Consider the following 18,137-nt stretch of genomic DNA (forward strand, 5'->3'; position numbering starts at 1 on the left):
AAACTTGAGAATCTTTTTTTTTAACTTATTTTTTGGAATATTTCTTTGCATTTAAATTTTTCTTATGTCTTCGAAAAACATGGAAACACCAAAAATGAAAGTGGTTTTTGCTTTATAAACTTGAAGAATCTTATATATCTTTTTCTGTTACATTTCCTTTTCTTTAATCTACAATTATTTTTTGCTTCTGTTAACTTATGAAAGGATGAATAATCAATTGTTACATATTCGTTTATTGATATAAAAGCCAGTTTTATATATAGCGTTTTACAATTTCTTGTAAATATTGCTGTTTTACAGTTTGTGCTTCTGTTGGATAAAGAGAGGAGGAAATTTATTATTGCTATAAAGATATATATATATGCAAGCGATTTCACTATGATTCTATAGTTTACACATACATACATCTTAAAATATTTCACCTATATTTTCTTTAAATGTTAAGTAAAAATTATTAGACATGAAATACTATGAACGATTTTTTATAGTGATAAAACGACTATTATGTATATCACCTTTGTAAGTTGTCCTTTACATTCCGGAAAAATCTATACAATAAAATTTAAAGATAACTACTGTGTTTGTTTTTTTTTTCATTCTACTTACTATATCGTTGCCGCCATAACTAAATTTTATTTCTGCAATTTTTATTGTATTCATCTTGTCAGTAACGTTATTTCTCTACATGCTAGTTTTAGAAAAAAATTATGTAATACAAGTGTTGGTATCCTAATAGTGCTCAAATAAGATCTCATTGAATCCAAAAGATTAAATTTACGAACAGACAATGTAATAGTGGTGATAAAAGTCGAATTTATACGTGTCTAGTAATACTGAACTGCAACTGGTCTCTTTAATAGTTCAGTGAACAATACAACGTTGTCGCAAAATTTACAAAAAAAAACAAAAAAAAAAACAAAACAAAAACAAAAAAAAAACAAACAAACAAAAAAAAAAAAACAATTGTTCTTTCATAGGCCACCATCGGTCGTAATTTTTGCACTATCCCGTATCACTTTATATTTACTCTTTACTTCAAATCATTGCTTCTGCTAAAGACACGACATGACTAATCTGCCAGTTATTCGCTTAACATGGTGTAACTATTTGGAAATGAAAGCTTTCTGTCAAGGTTAAACGAGCAATTAAGGCATTCTTTTAAAGTTGGTTCAGGAAGGTAGCCTTGCATGTTTAATTAAAATGTCTGCATGTCTGAGTACATTACTCGCTTTTAGCTAAAAAGAATAACCTTCTTCTGCAAGGGGGTTAGTTCTGTTTTACGCCAAGGCAGCATCGTGTAAAACAGCTGGTCCTCTATTCGGAGATCACATGTAGAGAAACAGCAGCGAGATGTGGAACCAGGACAACTAGACCTTGTCATATTAGTGACAGCGCCAACCGTTGTGCCACCGGACTGAACCTTCTTCGGCTAATTGAAGACAAAGATCCTCGTCGAAGAGATGATGTCCAACTCTGGTGAAGTTCAAGATATAAACCCCGGATAATCTATGAACTTAAGCATCGGTTAGCTACCAATGACAAAAGATATTCTTAAGCAAACATATGATCTCTCCGTTTTTCTAAACCTAAGCTACAAAATAATAAATAATGGCAGATTTTATTTAAAATGTGCTTCCATGACTTGCTTGAATACATATATATTTAAAGATTACTGATACAAAATATCCGAGAGACGAGAACTTATTAATGTAAACGTTCAGGTCTGATGAGACTGTAGTTTAACAACCCGCAAACATAATGACAGTAACATTCATGACAGTTTATTTACGATTTAAAATAAGGATGTGACAAGTTGAATTGTCGATTTCACAGAAAATATCGATCACAGCTGTAGAAGGGCGTTTAACGGGTTATAAATACGTCAGGACCATTTTGTTCAAAATTTCTTCCTAAAAGCAAGAATGAAACTATCTTTGATATCACTAATTCCACTCACTACTTGAGGAAATATTCATTGATTCCAAGTGCTCTTCACTTGATAAACTTACTGGCCGTGATCTGGTACTAGTTTGAGGTGAACTGGGATCACCAACTGCATCTGGTGTTGTTGAAAATAAGTGTGGGAGAGAGACACTATTTTGACATGTACATTTATATTATCTCTTTTATATCATATATATATATATTTCATTGCTAGTACGAACACTATCTTGAATTGCCCCTGGGGATCAACCAAGTTGTATTGTATTGTATTCCTATAGTAACGGTCAGCGCAAGGGGTGTGTTGCTGTTTTTCATTAACCCTTAACCCAATTTACAATAAGAAACAGGTACATGCATACTTGTGGGTGACTAGTATGACATACTTGTATAAATAAGTTTCTTTGAAAAAACTCTTTTTGATTTCTTTGAATAATATTATGTGATATTTGTCCTTAATAAATAAAAAATAACGTATTAAAAGAATTTTATTAATTTTACGCATTTCACTTTTGTTTTGATGCACACATACATCAAATATTCTAAAATAACCACTTGATTGTTATACCTTACAAATAAGTTCTCATTATAGATATATCATTGCACTTTCAAAATAATTTTACCTTCAAAATGCATCTCAAGGAAAAAACATATTTTTATTATCCAAAATAATAAACATGAAATATCTGATAACCCAAATCCCTAAGGGAGAACACAAGTGACAGAGGGCAGCACTCATGCTATTGTAAGACGGTTAAATACTAGAACATCCTCTTCCTCTTGTTTAGTGTCAGGCACAGGATACCACCCAAGAACATGCAAACATTCTGCTCGTGTTTGATCCTTTTGTCTTTTATTTATGGCAATGGGAATAGCAGCGCTATGACCTGTAAGCACCTTTACATTTTTGCAATTTCTTATACTTTTCCGCAAAACATGATTTAGATAGTTTAGTTCATATTTTAATTTTATAAATGAGCCTTGAAACGTTTGATAATTATTTATCAATCTACAGGATTAAACTACAGGCAAGACGCGAGATAAAGTTTTTAATTTCCTTTTAAACTGTTTTTTACTATTTTTTATGTTTTAGTTGCTTTGTGTTATCAATCAGTCGTATGGTGTCACAGCTTATGCAATTAAATATCAAACATAGCTGTTGTGAATTCAATACTAGAGTTTCACTGAATGCTTTATGTTAACCAGAAACTAATATCTCCAATGCCTTGTTTAACAAAACTGACGCTTAGAGGCTGAATGATCTTCGTCGGTTGCTTATTATATTATTCTCCTGATTTCATTTTAAGAATTTAAACTTGATACATAAATACGCTGTGACTGTTACAGGTGCTCTAACAGAAACTTATGAGACTAGTGTATGTATAGAAAACACGTATACCGATTTCAATTACCAGCTGACCTCAGGAATTATTGAGAATTCAGAAAACTCAGATTTTCGCATTGAAATAAAGTTATGTGAAACTGGAACTTCAAGTACAGCTTGCAGATGCCTATGGATATCTAATAAGGCTCCAGCTTGTAAAAGTCTGAGGAATGACTCGACTTGTGAGGCCGACAAATCCAAAATGCGTTTCTCTTTGCTTGTGAAGAGAATATATACAGATATCCAGTGGATATCATTTAAACAGAATTATGCTCCAGCTGTTCTTAAGCAGGTAGCATTACAAGTCACCTGTAAGTAAACTGTTTTGTATTCTGCTGTTAAACGTTTATTTTTGATGAGTCATTTCATGCATTATGTGAACAATGTGAAAGCTGGCAAATACAACTAATACCATTTAAACCATCTAATATAATTTTTATTTGATTTGGAAGGCATAGCCTTCATCCATTTATATGTTTTATTGACAAAGTGAATTTAATTTTTTTGTTTTAATGGGTCCATTTTGTGAAATAATTGTCCTTGGTACATATTCTGGCATATTTTCTCCACAGACCCAGCAAAAATTACAGGATTGCGTGTGAACGGAGAGGCGGTTAACGGAACACACCTTGCAGATGAGAACCAAGAGGTCAACATTTCTTGTTTCTTTACGAATGGAAGCCCTCTCGTAAGTATCCGAATACTGGACAACACAGGACACACGTTGAGTTCCACAAAACACGGAGATGGGCCTCTTGCGTTGTCTCTCGGAGTCTATCAATGTCAGGATGTCTGGCCGGTCATCAGATGCGAGGCGGCTGGCTCAGAAATTAACCGATCCGTGGCCATTCTTGTCAGATGTGAGTTTGTAGAGTTAAAATGGGTGGGAATTATTTTTAAACTATTGTTTTTATTACAATTAGCCTAGTCTTTGTCATTTTTAACATCATTCTTTCATTATTCAGGTCCACCACAGCTTTCCTACATGAATACTCAAGTCTCAGATTTAAGAAGAGTTCAAGAGGAAGGTCTGAATTTTTCCATGAAAGCCTATACGAGCGACATCAGGAAATGTCTGATGACCCAGGTGCAGTCTCGAGCTTCCGCGAGGGAAGTGAAATGCGATGTGCGTGGACATCCCCCAGAGTTCACACTGACCGTAAGAGTTTTCAATGAATCCTGGATTAGAGAAGGGATTTGGACATTGCAAATCATGACAGAGCTTGGTGCTTCAAGCATTACTTTCCAACTTATCAACAGTACAGGTTAGTATGAGACCAATTATAGCTTTGCCTTCTATTTTACGATGTTGAAGGGACTTTAACATTTTAGTGTGTAGCAGCATTTTTGGTTTAGTATGCAACAAATAAGGAATGTTTCCTGGGTCAGAAATAAAAGAAAAAGATTTCATTCAGAGAAGGGAAGAAACACATTTCTTGGTTATTCCTTAACTGTAAAATGATTTTCAGACTTGTTGAAATTACAGTATCTGTAAGAAAGGCAATGAATAGGATAAAAACACACAGCGTACATTTGTTAATACTTGTGTAATACTGTATACTAAGACAGACTTAAAACGGTTACAAATTCTACTTTAAATCAATTGTTATTCTATAATTATTTTTTATTACTCTTGGTAAGCCTCCCTATTTACCCATGTAAGAGCCTGAAGTCTGAGTATGCATTTTCGAGGGTACTTGAAAAGTGTAAGGTGGCAAGCCTCCATTTGTACTAGTATACTACCTATGTTGCTATGGTTCAAAGGAAGGAGGAAGAGCGCGAAGTAGAGCTATGCATGTATATCTTTCTCTCTTTCTCGGAGAGGAGGGTGAAATCTTTGACCAGATGCTTAGGAAATTAGAATGAGACAATATCCAGTCGGACGTTTAAGTTAGTGTCTCTCCGCCAAAATCTTTGTATCTCAAAAACTGATTTCATCGGAAAAGAAAAGAGCCTTCAAAACCCGAAGGAAGTAAGTCGACCAAAAGATAATTTTCTTCGTAACACTGGCATCTGGAAATCTTCAAACAGAACACAAAGGTTTGATATTTTTTTGTGGAAAGTAAGTAAATTTCCTTTTTTTATATTTTTTGTTCAGACAGATCCTTCCATTTCGTTTGTTTTGTGAGGCAGAGACTGGGGTTTACATATAAATGTCCCTGTGTTTGCAAGAATAGAGGTAACTGAGAAAAAAGATAAAGAGGTCAGTTTTTAATGTTTTTTGTTTTTCATCCTATTTCAGACAGGTTACCTGATACATTATGGTGCCTGTTGCCTGATCCTGCCAGGCACCTGTTCCCCATGCAAAGATCATCTGTCAGTCCAGTTGTATGGATATCCATCATTCGACCAGCAACATTCTTACACACAGCTTCAAGTTTTAGAGGCTATACGTGGTGACAAGATAAACAATTACCTCCTGCATGACATTCCTTGGTGAGCAGAGCTGTCTCATATTTAAATTAAATCATTACTGATTTGGCACCATCAGTGCATCGCTGGTGGTAGCTTACAGGAAATATCAGCTGACTTTGTTAAATATATTAAATTAAATTGCAGGTACTAACATTTTACAATGTTTTTAGATTTTTTCGAAAAACAACCAGACTAAAGGGGAGCAGGTTTATAATTTGTTCCCAGAAATGTCCAAATTATTGCAGAAATAGTTTATAAAAAAAATACAGCTGAAAATCCTAAAGCATGTTGGTCGTGCTGATTAAAAGTTGGCGAGTGAACACACTCTCAGACTTTGCCATTACAATGTAAGAAGAGAAAATTAAAAAAATTACGAGCATTTGTCGTTGGGATGGAGAGGGGATTTTCGAGGGGATGCTTGTTGTTTGTATTTATTATCTATGTAGAAATTAGTCGTTGATCAATTTACTTTTATTTTTTCAAACGACGACATTAGAAAAAAAGGGGAAATAAAGAATAAAAGAGTCAGAAGGACTGTGATCACTGTGACAAGGGAGACAATCACAAGCGCTGGAGAGAACATTTCCCATTCAAGGAAAATGATTTACAACAACCGTTAGATTTTGGCGCACACCAAGACATTTGCACTCGGACACTTCTCTTAACTATACCCTAATTCTACTCCAGCTACACCTATCAAATTCTCTACAACTCATTCTGTTTGCACAGAAAGTAGAATAAATTATTCATTAAAACAGTCTTAGTTGTTCATATTACAGTCATATACAATATGCAGTGAATACCAAATCGTTGAGACGTTCTAATTAGAAGTCTGTAAAATTAGGTTATTAAAAATTCAGTGTCATAACCAATGCTTTAGAAATGAATTGCAGAGATCGCAGAATCAAACTGTACCGCAATAGAAATGGCAAGAACATACACAAGACTCAGTTTTCTTTCTGACAGAGAGGAGGTGTAGGTAAATATATAGTGAATATGCGTTATCATGACTCTACTCAAGATCAATCATAATATTGTTAATGTCCATACAATAACAGACAAAATCCTTTGTGGCTAAGAATTTTGATAGGGTTTCGCTGCGTTTTCTGTAAATACTTATCTTTGTACCTAAATATCAAGATATTCCACTTAAAGTTAAAGTCTTAGTTACTCACACCGCACTGCCTGAAGAGAACGTCTGTGCAACCCAAAAATAAAACGTCCTGGGAAATTCCTCCCTTTCCCTGGTCCAGAAGTTGTGCAGTCTTGGCAACACTTGGCTGATATCCACAAACAAAACTTTTAGGGGAAACCACATACACGTTCCGGTTCTTAATGAGAGTAAGTGCTGACTTGGCAGACACCTAGTCGACGACTAAGAATATATTCTCTGGGATCAACACACAAGATCCAAAGCGAACACTACAAATAAATTTTCTGGGATCAACACACAAGATCCAAAGCAGACACTCTACACACTTCCAGTCCGCTTTTCTTAACTGCCCACAGCCGTCTGCTTCCTTCCAAATAATTTTCACGCTACGTCCCTCTCAAATTGCGTCATAAAATGACGTCGGGTTCTGACGCTAACCGCGACGCAACAAAAACACTCTCATACTGGTAAGGGCAATAATCCCTGACTAACACAGACAGGGGCAACAACCCCCTGTTCCTAACAGACACATACCTGCTTATCTGTTATAAAAATTGTGTTACACGGTGTTATCGTCTGAAACATGTGTAGGTGGTGGCCCTTGTCAGTTGTTGTGCCTGTCCAAGTGGTCCTCTCAACGGAAGTCAAGGGAAGAATGACAAAATGACTTAAGAGTCGATCAAGCCGCAGGTGAGAGCCATAATCTGCTAAAGTTAAGAGAAAAGATGTAAGGATGTGTTGCCTGCACTGGCCAACGACAGGCCGTGTTTGAACGCTGATTTCAAGGCTAAAGTAAAGTCCAAAACGGATGTTTACGATGCAACCTTTAAGTGGACTAAAGACGATCTACAGAAAGCATATTCTTCCTATTCGCTTACTTTCTTTCCTTTTAATTTTGTATTGGAGACGCTTCTTCGCGGTAGACAAGTCGATAGTTTTCATGGTAAGTATTTGGCAAACTTATCATGGCAACTGGTTGTCTCGTTATTCGCGGCGGATATTCATGTGTGCGTGTGTGTGTGTGTGTGAGAGAGATAGAGAGAGAGAGAGCATTGAGTGTGTGCGCTTGTATTTACATGAAGAAATAGAAGATTTTGCCTTGTATCTCCATCTAATGTCAATATTGTAGTGTTCATGTTGCTCCGATATCACGAAATCAATCCAATGACAGTCGATGAACAAATGTCGCTAGAGCAGCAAGATGGCAGATAGTAATCACTGATAATGTATCACGCATTGGCAAGCAATGAATTTGTTTCTTGTTATTTCCTGGTATGATTAGCCCCATATTTTTAACCTACATCGACATTTTCGTACTCGACCTGTAAACGATAGTTGCTTTACAAAGTCTCATCTGTTTAGAAGAAAAACTTGTGAGAAAAATGAAACTAAATACTAGCAATAATAGGAGGGGTCAATACCTGAGAGCGATAACAGTTTTTACAATCACCCGAATATTTTTTTCACCGTACCCGTGTACATTCTTGTCTTTTTTTCATTTGTGAAGATTTATTGCATCAAGAAACATGTGAAGCACATAAGGTCTATCAACTGGCTTCAAGGCTTAGCTTTTCAAATAAATACTTCTTGTGGTAGTGGATGGACAAGTAACAAACAACATATGACTAATCTGTAAGTACTTGAATATTTTCTTCGCGTATTCCAAACATATTCTACACAGCAAACACTGCAAACTTTGCCAACTATTGGCAAGTACTAACGGCCCAGCTCAAAAGCAACTTTATAATGATATTTTAAGGACATTTAGTTGATTCCTTTCCTGTTAGCTGGGGAAGACTTTATGATAGTCTCCATGTTCTTTTGTTTGTATTCTAAGCAACTAGCATACTAACAAATTTTAGCCCGGTCCTTTCGGATAACTTTTATCTAGAACAGCTGTTACCATCATTAAAAGTTTTAAATTTACTTCAAATATAACATTTTTCTAGAAGACAGTTTACTGCACCAGGAAGTCCAAAGGCAAACATTGTGATTCAAGTAAGGTACTTAATTTCCAGTCACAACCACACATTATCAAGCTGATATAAATGCTATTTACATAAAAATATCGCATAAATAAATATGTTGCTAAATATTTTATAAACTAAAATTGCATTTTGATTCCAGGTCTATGTTTGAGGGACAACTTATTTATCATCACCTAAAATGAGTAAACATTTTTACTTTATTTTGTTCTTCTTTTTGTATGCAAGAGGTAGGTATGGGATAGGGTTTATAAGTTTCTTTGTATTTCAAATAATTTTTAATTTTTTTCTATTTTAGAAGACAATATTTCTCTACTACCAATTATTGAAGGGTTAGAAGAAAGAGAATCATGAAAAGAAAATAAAGACCATTAGTACTTATGTAGAGATTATGGTCGCTGATACAAAATCTGACTCAAAAGTCGCTTGTCTCTGGATTAATGTGTTTTGAATACTATAATGGCTCCCTCAAATCATTCATTTTAGTAATTTTAAGATATTGGAGATGTCATTAACGCTGTATTTTTATTTCATTTCCATTATAAAAGGTAATGTTTGGAGTATGTTATGTCACAGTTGAAATATATCAGACATTTGAGTGCTTCAAGTAATGTCAAGTAATGTACACTTGTTCCCACCAGTCATGTGTGTGTTTATATATATTAGTGTGCTCGTACTTGTTGCAGGTAATGAAGTCACAGAGTGCGATTTCATTTTATACACAAGAAACCGACCGGAAGAGTTCAGAGAATCCCTTAATGAAACCTCTTCTAATAGCGAAGGTACACAAAGATTATTATCTCAAACAGTTTCACTCACTCATTGGTAAATTTTTTGATACAAATCAATCACTACGACATATCTCAATTAACTATTGCAAGAAGGTATAATAAGTAGTTGTAATATTATAGAATAATGTCACAGAGAAAGATTACTCATGACTAAAAATAGACAACATAATTATCGCCCTTAGTAGATTGATAAAAACTTCATCTTGCGTCTTTAGCGATTGTCGCTGATACACGGCATAGGTGTCAGATTGTGCTAACAACAAAAATAGTAAATGATGATGATGATGACGACGATGACAAATGTAATTTTTCTGTCGCTAGAGGAGCACAATACTGGAAAGATTGTTGGTGGTGTCTTGGGAGCAGTTGCATCTGTCATACTTGTTCTAGGCCTAGTCATCATGGTTGCATGCAAGAAATGCTATAGCCAGGAACGTTAGTATGACTTTCTTTTATTAAGAAAATTAATCTTTTAGTACAAAACAAGTTCATAAACAATAGAGTATTTCCAAAAAAAAAAAAAAGGATTTGTTGACAATCGTGATTTTTATCGTCAAAATCCTGTGTACCTATGAATAATCACACAAATAGTCAACAATCACAATACGGATTTATTTAAGTGCTTTTAGTTATCTCTCATAAGTCTAAGAAATGGAAGACTGTTCTTTAAAAGCTGTAAAATTTTTTTAATCAATCATCTAGGTTGCAGTGATTTTAAATAGGTATTTGGTCAATATTTTTCAATAACATGACTTTAAATTGCTTTGTATTAAAAGAAAATAATTTTACTGTTATTTCAGGACACGAGGAAACGGAATCGTAAGTTTGCTTTAAATAAAATATATTGCTACAAATATTTTAGATGAAAGATGACAAATGTTTTTATCGTTATGATAATTAAACCATACATCAGACTGTCGCTTCATTACTACAATTAAAGCAGCCAGATCAAGAAATATTATTTATGCATAGACGGGTTCTTGAACATTCATTCTTGTGCTTTTCTTTTAGTTATTTTGTCTCGATTTGGTCCTAATTTTAAAAGTTTGTAAAAATTACTTTTGTCATTGCAGAAGTAGGTTTTCACAGTAGAAGACCAAGAGAAGTAACTTTTGACCCAAGTCACATGAAATGAAAGTAAATCTTGAATGGACAAAACAGTTCTGAGAATGGTTCTATTAGAGAAATAGAAACAATTCAAACCTGAAACGGACATGCATCAACGCTCTGGTCAAATAAAATCAAATCACAACCACTTACGAATATTAACTTCCAAACATTACAGTTCATAAACGTTTGTCAAGTCCTAGCATTTGTACAGAAACTGTGGTCTACTGCGTGCTTGTGTGTGTGTGTTTGTGTGCGTGTGTGTGTGTGTATAAAGATTTTTTGGGAAAAATTACCCTGATTTATTTGCTACAAGTCATGTAATAAATCCAATTTTTTCATAACAAACAACTGGTTATACTTCTACGTCAAACCTTCTTTGACAGGTGACTGTTTTCACTAATATATATCACAGTTTTTATACTGTACAGGATTTTCGTGTGAATAGCTGAAAATGTTTTAAACAGCTGAGCTTTGTGACATCAAAACAAGAATTCTAGTATATTCTGTAGTGGCTAGACGATAATACATTTTACGATTGAAGAATCTGATAAGTACATTCCTCTTCAAAGACACCAAACATGTAGTTTCCAACATTTTCTCTTTTACCATGTGTGACCTGACATATGGATTTAAAACAAAATAACATAAGAATATTAAAGACTCCGGCGTTAAAGCTCTTCCCCGTGAACTTTAACATCTGGTCATAGGTCAAGTTTTCAATACACTTGAAAGAAGCAAACTTTAGGTAAGTGAAACCACAGCGACAGGAAATAGGATGAATTATTTATCAAACTTTGTGATGGAGGAGTACAGTAGTGGACAACTGCCTAGGGTCATCGTGAAACTAATGGCAAGGTAATCAAACATATTCCTCACTCATGTACACCAATCAAAACATTCTTGGCATACATATCGTGCAGTCGTACCTTCATGTATGCAAACAGATATACACGCAGGTTAACAAATAAGTTATAAGTATTCTGGAGAACAGTTTCAAGTGACGATTCAGTCTTTCAGAGCAGACAGGAAGAAGGAAGTGAACACAATGCACGCAGCCTGGACATCAAAGCCGTTGTCGGGATGACTGGGTTCTGTTAATTGTTCATTGTTTCCTGTGTGCTTATTGACTGTCAGTGGACAATGGTGTCAGCACGCTTACTTACAGAAACAGAAACTTGCAGTATAAGCAATCTCATTTTAGGACTGAGGAACTCACTTTACACATTATCTAAACTGGCGGAATAAATAATTATATGCGTTTGTTTGTATGTTCGTGTGTGTGTGAGAGAAAGAGAGAAAGAGAGAAAGAGAGAAAAGATTAGGTCTCACGACATGTAAATTTGCAGAACTCACAGCTTTAGAGACATAGGCAAAATCTTATCTCATATTTGTATAATGTTCTAATAAGCCGGTAATTGTCAGTCACATAGGGACAAAGTACATGCAAAAACTCAACTATTCAAGACATAATATTATTTTCATTGCTGACACACAGCTGTTTAAAGTACAACAAAGACATGACACTGTCTGTCAGCAGAGAGAAAAGAAAATTAACGCAGTTTTTAAACACAAAAATGAATGTTTTTTTTAAATTTTATTTTTTATTTAGAGCAAGAAACGCAATATAATAGAGTTATCAAATATCCAGAAAAAATTAAATAAAACGATTAGTTCAGGCAGAAAGTAATACAAACATTTAGAGCATAAGAGAAAAGTGTAATAGGATGCTATTGAGAAGTATCTGCATTAGCTGTGAAGAGGATGTTTGAGTACTGTGTCTCCGGCACGGTCCCGATGATCACATCAGATGTTATCTTGTCTGAAAAGTCCAGTTCTCCGTACACCAAGCCGTCAGAATTCTTCCCAACAGGTGTCTGTAGCTGTTAAAACGAGGATAAAATCTTTTGTTTGCTATTTACTTTCACTGATACATACAGAAAAAGCTATTCGGATTTTTTTCTTTTTATCATTCAAACCGTCATTCATTCATTTATTCAAAAAGGAAGTGGAAGGGAATCATCAGCAAAAGTTCTGTAAAGGAGGATCAGCCGCTTCTCTAAACAGGTGATACATGCACATAAGCTCAGTGTGTCCAAGATGAATTGCATTCCCAAGACACGGTAAGTGTTAAAGGTTTTGGCACCAGACCACCCATTTCTTGACAGAAAACAGTCATTCTAGAAACAAGCTGTACATCTTCCACAGTAACTTCTACTCCCTGAAGTAAAACAAAAACAACTTCCCAGTGGAAAATATATTATTCCTTACTAACTAAAAAAATAAATAAATAAATAACTGGGGACAGAAAAGTTTTACCTCAGTTGTAGCCTCCCCTGCAGCTGTGATGCAGTCACTACTTTCATCTGAGAAATAGTTTGCAACAAAATTGTATGCTCATCATTTGTACTTAAAAATAAGCGCATACTTGATTACGTAAGTCACAAGGTAAACGAAACTAAGGAAATGTAGAACTTGAAAGCATTTTTAATAACACTTCTAGATTAAATGACAAAAACGATGCGGAATAAAGCTAATCGAATTATAATTAGCAACTTGTGATTTCATTTTCTTCTGTGTTAGTATGTAAGACTTACTTACTTGTTAGTGATAAACTGAAGAAGGTTATGTTAGTAGAAAGTCCTTTTAGTACATACTCATTTTCTTCTTTGGGATTCTGAGTGAGGGGCTAGAGCGAATAGACTGATGGTTAGAACGATGTTCCAAGCCCGAAAGGTGTCCACACGAACCAGTTTTAATACCTGTTGTCGCAAAATACATGTCACCTCTTCCCAATCGGCAAAGCTATGGATTTGGCACCTTGTCGCAAGGTAGTGGAACGACCGAGAAGAGATAGTGAAAGATACTGCCGAGATAAACTAGTGGTCACCCCCCAACTATCGTAATTTTGCGGAAAGTTTCTAAAAGAACTATGTTTATCCTTTCTATTGTCTCAAAAGGGATGAGGTGTTAGTAACCTGATTTTGCTCCGAGCCAGCTTTACACGAGGCCGATGCCAGTCTTCTCTCCTTCTGTTCCTTACCCTCCCCAACCCTACATGAAGTTAGGTACCCATTCTTACTAGCAAGACCGACAAAGTTTGCTGCGCTAATCGGGCATTGAACCAGCGCGCTCTCAGTTTGGACGCCAGCGTTGTAACCACTTGGCTAACATCTTTCTGAATTGCTGGCTACCTTAGTCAACAATTCAGGCTTACAAATGTCCAGTATTATTTTGTCGTGGGTTTTCAAAAGAAAATTAAATGAAACGTTCCAGCTGGTAAAGATTCGTTTGGTCTTATGAATTTATTTATGCATGGGCAAGCATGTCTGTGTAGCATGAGTGTAGACAAATGAATACAATAGGATACTAAATGTTTTGCTTTACTGTTCACTTTAGCACTGACATAGTTAAACTGGCCTTTCTACAGGCAAACACATTTGTCAAAACCGATTTAAAGAAGAACTTTAAACTTATTACAGAAACAACATACTAAACATTCTTTTCTTTGTAGCAAAGACCTATGAAGGTATGTTAAAGGCTTACCAAATGGCCTTCTATTACAAACACAAAGGATGACTGCAGCAGTGAAGATGGTAACAAGGAGCACACATGAAGACCCGAGGAAGAGAATGGTTTTCCAGAACTTCAGGTCTAACAGACAAAATTATCTTTCAGTTAAATATGTCGCCACACACAAATATTTAGTAATACAAATTTGAGTTAATATGTACGGTGTTTTTCAAAACAGCTTGGCTGACATTCTCATGTTTGGCCAGACAAATTATCAGATGTATTCGTGTGCACATTTATCTAGAGAAAAGTTGTACATTTTCACTGCTGTAACCTGCCGCCTGTCGAAATCTTGCATAATAGACAAAAAGCATTTCTATTGAAATTGATTGCAAAATAGAAAAAAAAAATAATCTGTTTTGTAACACGAGAATTCAAACTAGATATAAGACGATAAGAAGGTAAAATTTTTAATAAAATGATACACGGCTACAAAAAAGTAGAAACCATTACATCGAATATGTTTTCCCATATCTCTGTGTGTGCCCGCGCATCATAGCGCATGCGTGTGTTCTTAGGTGAGTGGTGAGATGTAGATCCTTAGCACGGTTCATGAATAAAGAATCGTTACCTTAAGATATATATATACTCACAGGAATCACTTATGAAATCTTTGCCATTGATGTCAGAAAACTTAGGAGGACCTGAAAGATTATTTACATGTTTCTTTTTATTTTAGTCTTAATTAACTCGAGTGGTATACGAGTATAAATATATGTCCCTACAATAAATATCATCCATCTTATAGCGCATTTATTGCTTAAACCAATTTATGATAAAATGATGATGAGGATGATCAAATAACAAGAAAAAAAGATAGCACTGCTTGCTAGTCCCTATCACCTTGTTTGTTCACATTTCATTCACGTTCACGGAAGTTCATTGATTCTAACCGATAGTGTGGTCTAGTTTACGGAAGAGATGATCCTATAGTGTGTCTGATAACTAACCTTTTCATCCATTGTTAGTTATTAATATTAATTTTGCATTAATAGAGTTTTCCTCAAAATACTCACATTTGATAAGGATAGTGACAGATCTGTTTAGTTTTGAGCCAGGCGCCTCACACCTGATGGTCGGCCACTCGTGCTGACAGTGGAAAGGTCCTAGAGACATCGTCACTAAGCCTTCTGGGAGTATCGTGGAATTGTATTGCTGTCCTCTTTTGTCCAACAGGCGGACGGTATCTGGTGGTGTCCCGTTGACAACAGAACATGACACGTTGACTTTGGTGTTCTCGCCAATAGTGTAAGTCTCGTTAGCTTCTTGTCCATTCACCTGCAATCCGTTAACTTTTCCCGGGTCTGAGGGAAAAGAATGATCTCGAAATGCTCAGTTTGTAAAAATGCGTTAAGAAAAAATTAAACATATAAGAGAGGTCTTACCTCAACATTTCAGTTAGTTAACCGATTAAATAAATAAACTTCTCCGTAATTATATTTTAGTGTTTTGTGTATCGAATCAAATATAAAATATTTACACAAATATATTATTTTTATTACATGATAAATATCAGAAACGCTTTGGTCATCTTTGAAATTTGTTTTTGTGTACCAAATTAGATATGTAGAAAATATCGCTTCAAGTTTCTTTCTTCACACAAATGTAAAAAGATACACATGGTATACATATAGAGATGCACACAGAGGAAAAGAGACGAACACAGATATACACATACTAAAACACACGTATAATAAAGATAAGAGGATGGATATATTTTCTTTTTGTTTAACGTTTTTGTCTTGATGAACTAGTGAACTATTGATATTTGATGTGATTTCTTTTAAAACAGGTTAGTCTAAACATTACATTATTAGCCAACAGTGATACTCACTATGTAACAACGCACATGGAAGGAAGAAGCACAGAATAAGTAACCCGAATAAAATGCTGTGTATCTTCATGCCTGCTTTCTCAACCTTCTTCTCTGAAAGCATTCACACAATAACACAAGCAGAGTTTTCCGTAAAAACATAATTAGTTTCGCATTCGCACGTTAATAATTACTTTAAGGTGTCACACGGATGTATACATCTACCAGTTGTCTTCCTCGTCCTTTTGCTTCCTTATTTTCCTGTAGTTTGAATTTTGACCACTAACATCCAGGCTGTTACGAGAAGTTAAGATTCGTTTCCATTTAGTGACTCATTATCGTTTAGCCTGTTTTTTACATGCTGTGAACCATAGTAATGATCAGTACATGTCATGTCTTTCTTTTTTATTTCTTTCCTCCTTTCTTATCTCATTGTTTTTCTCGTGCCTATCTTCATCTCATTATCACTCACTTCTCGTTAATCTTTCTCTTTGCTTCATTCCTTTCCACGTCCTGTTGTTGTTTGCTTAATCTATTGAACCTTGCCTAACTAAGACATTAATTAATCAAACAGCAAACTAGAAGAGAGACTAAAAAGTAGTGGAGTTTATGTGTCAGTCTATATACATATATACATGTGTGTTAGTGTGTGTATGTTTTCCAATGTTTGTGTCATGTCGTCTGCATTGCTTGCGTCTCTTCAATGTCTCTTGTATTTTAAATAAAAGCCCCTTTATCATACATCGTTTAGGTTTGAATGTTCTGGGCTGAAGCAGAAACTAAGGTCTCCTCACGACAAGAGCCGTGTGGCCTCTCGACTTAAAAGGCTCAGGCCGAATGTCGTCGAGGGAAAGGCAAGGTTGAGTGTAAAAGGTCAACTATGTATGAACACTTCTCAAGGCAAGATCAGACCTGCTTCGTGAAAAGTTGCAGCTGGTAGCAATCAAGCAAAATATCTTCCATTTTTAACAGTGAATATAATAAATGCTTATGGAAAAGTGTAACCATGTAGGTATAAAAAGTATTAATTGAAGAAAGGAAGCTTTCATGTTTGCAATGTGATCAAAGAGATTAGATTTGTTTTACTCAATTTATAACACCATTTGCACTCTACCCCACTACATTTAAGAAACACCTTCATTAAAAAATGTATCCACAATAAGAACAGAACGAAACGCATAGATAATCCTATATTCATGTAATGGGGAAAAAACAGGATTAAAAAAGACGGGAGATAACCATTGCTTTTTCGACGCATTCCAAGACATCGAAACAAGTTTTTATTAATGCCCCTTATCGTATACCAAGACATGCCTTGAATGTAAAAACTTGGGTAAGGTTAAGTTAAGCCTGTCTGCTTGTCTGACAGTGTTCCAATCACAACAGCCATTTTAGATAGCAAGCTTTCCTTTACTCTGTTTTCTAATAAAGGACTTTGAAGGTATTAGAAATATTTCATAAACAGCAGCCTCTTCCATATGTAAACAGTTGATTCCTTCAGAAAATTTATTTTATTCACCCTGATCACACAATACTCCCCAAGTGTGAAAAGAAAAATTCGTTCAAATGCTAAATAATACCAAATTTATCGACATCGTGTGTAATGTAATATTCAATTTCGATTCTTGTGGTGTCCTTATCACAGTTTTCTACCATAAATCTTTAGTTTATTAAGTAGAAAAAAGTAGTTTTGACTTTTATCTAAATAGAATGCAAGGGAAAGCGACACCAACATGACATTAACGTCGTCTGTCCGAAATTTAGGATTTATAATTACTGCAAACGACACTTCAAAGTAAACAAGAAGTCTTCCTTTCTAGAAAAAAATGACCTACATTTAGTGAATACGTAGTAACAATTAGTACAGTGACAAATTCATTGCCATTAGAAAAAAAACCCAGCTTCTTAATTACTATGCTTCACTACTTTTAAAGTTCTTACTAAAATAAACTGCACAAAAACATAAACTATCTGA

General features: G+C 35.0%; 3 protein-coding genes and 2 long non-coding RNA genes across 7 annotated transcripts in view; 4 read left to right on the forward strand and 1 right to left on the reverse strand.

The window, feature by feature from the left end:
• The window catches only part of LOC112569519, a 5,141-nt gene extending 4,562 nt beyond the window's left edge, over nt 1–579 (forward strand). Inside the window, exon 8 of the mRNA XM_025247328.1 lies at nt 1–579. This exon is cut by the window's left edge and continues 749 nt beyond it. The gene's annotated coding sequence lies outside the window, so the exon portion shown is untranslated.
• Nucleotides 580–2,746: 2,167 nt separating this feature from the next.
• Nucleotides 2,747–5,445, forward strand: LOC112568739. The gene is made up of 4 exons (XM_025246205.1): nt 2,747–2,830; nt 3,289–3,636; nt 3,898–4,185; nt 4,291–5,445. Exons 1-4 carry the CDS (start codon nt 2,758–2,760, stop codon nt 4,593–4,595), a joined length of 1,014 nt encoding a protein of 337 aa, XP_025101990.1. The 5' UTR covers nt 2,747–2,757; the 3' UTR covers nt 4,596–5,445.
• A 149-nt stretch (nt 5,446–5,594) lies between these two features.
• On the forward strand, nt 5,595–9,585 carry LOC112568442. Of its 3 annotated transcripts, none has more exons than XR_003100094.1 (4): nt 5,595–5,761; nt 7,485–7,583; nt 8,401–8,525; nt 9,021–9,402. It is a non-coding gene; the product is annotated as an uncharacterized LOC112568442 (long non-coding RNA). The 3 variants fall into 3 exon arrangements; XR_003100095.1 differs by lacking the exon at nt 5,595–5,761 and adding an exon at nt 9,565–9,585 and having other exon boundaries at nt 6,901–7,583; nt 9,021–9,108; XR_003100093.1 differs by lacking the exon at nt 5,595–5,761 and having other exon boundaries at nt 6,901–7,583.
• Nucleotides 9,586–9,603: 18 nt separating this feature from the next.
• LOC112568443 lies at nt 9,604–10,488 on the forward strand. The gene is made up of 3 exons (XR_003100096.1): nt 9,604–9,660; nt 9,991–10,104; nt 10,470–10,488. It is a non-coding gene; the product is annotated as an uncharacterized LOC112568443 (long non-coding RNA).
• Nucleotides 10,489–12,141: 1,653 nt separating this feature from the next.
• LOC112567458 lies at nt 12,142–16,286 on the reverse strand. The gene is made up of 6 exons (XM_025244149.1): nt 16,184–16,286; nt 15,366–15,653; nt 14,943–14,993; nt 14,323–14,430; nt 13,096–13,142; nt 12,142–12,659 (listed from the first exon to the last, which is right to left on the reverse strand). The coding sequence occupies exons 1-6, from the start codon at nt 16,284–16,286 to the stop codon at nt 12,507–12,509; spliced, it is 750 nt and encodes a 249-aa protein (XP_025099934.1). The 3' UTR covers nt 12,142–12,506.
• Between the last annotated feature and the right edge of the window lie 1,851 nt (nt 16,287–18,137).

This window comes from Pomacea canaliculata, linkage group LG7, assembly GCF_003073045.1.
Source record: "Pomacea canaliculata isolate SZHN2017 linkage group LG7, ASM307304v1, whole genome shotgun sequence".
Lineage (NCBI taxonomy): Eukaryota > Metazoa > Mollusca > Gastropoda > Architaenioglossa > Ampullariidae > Pomacea > Pomacea canaliculata.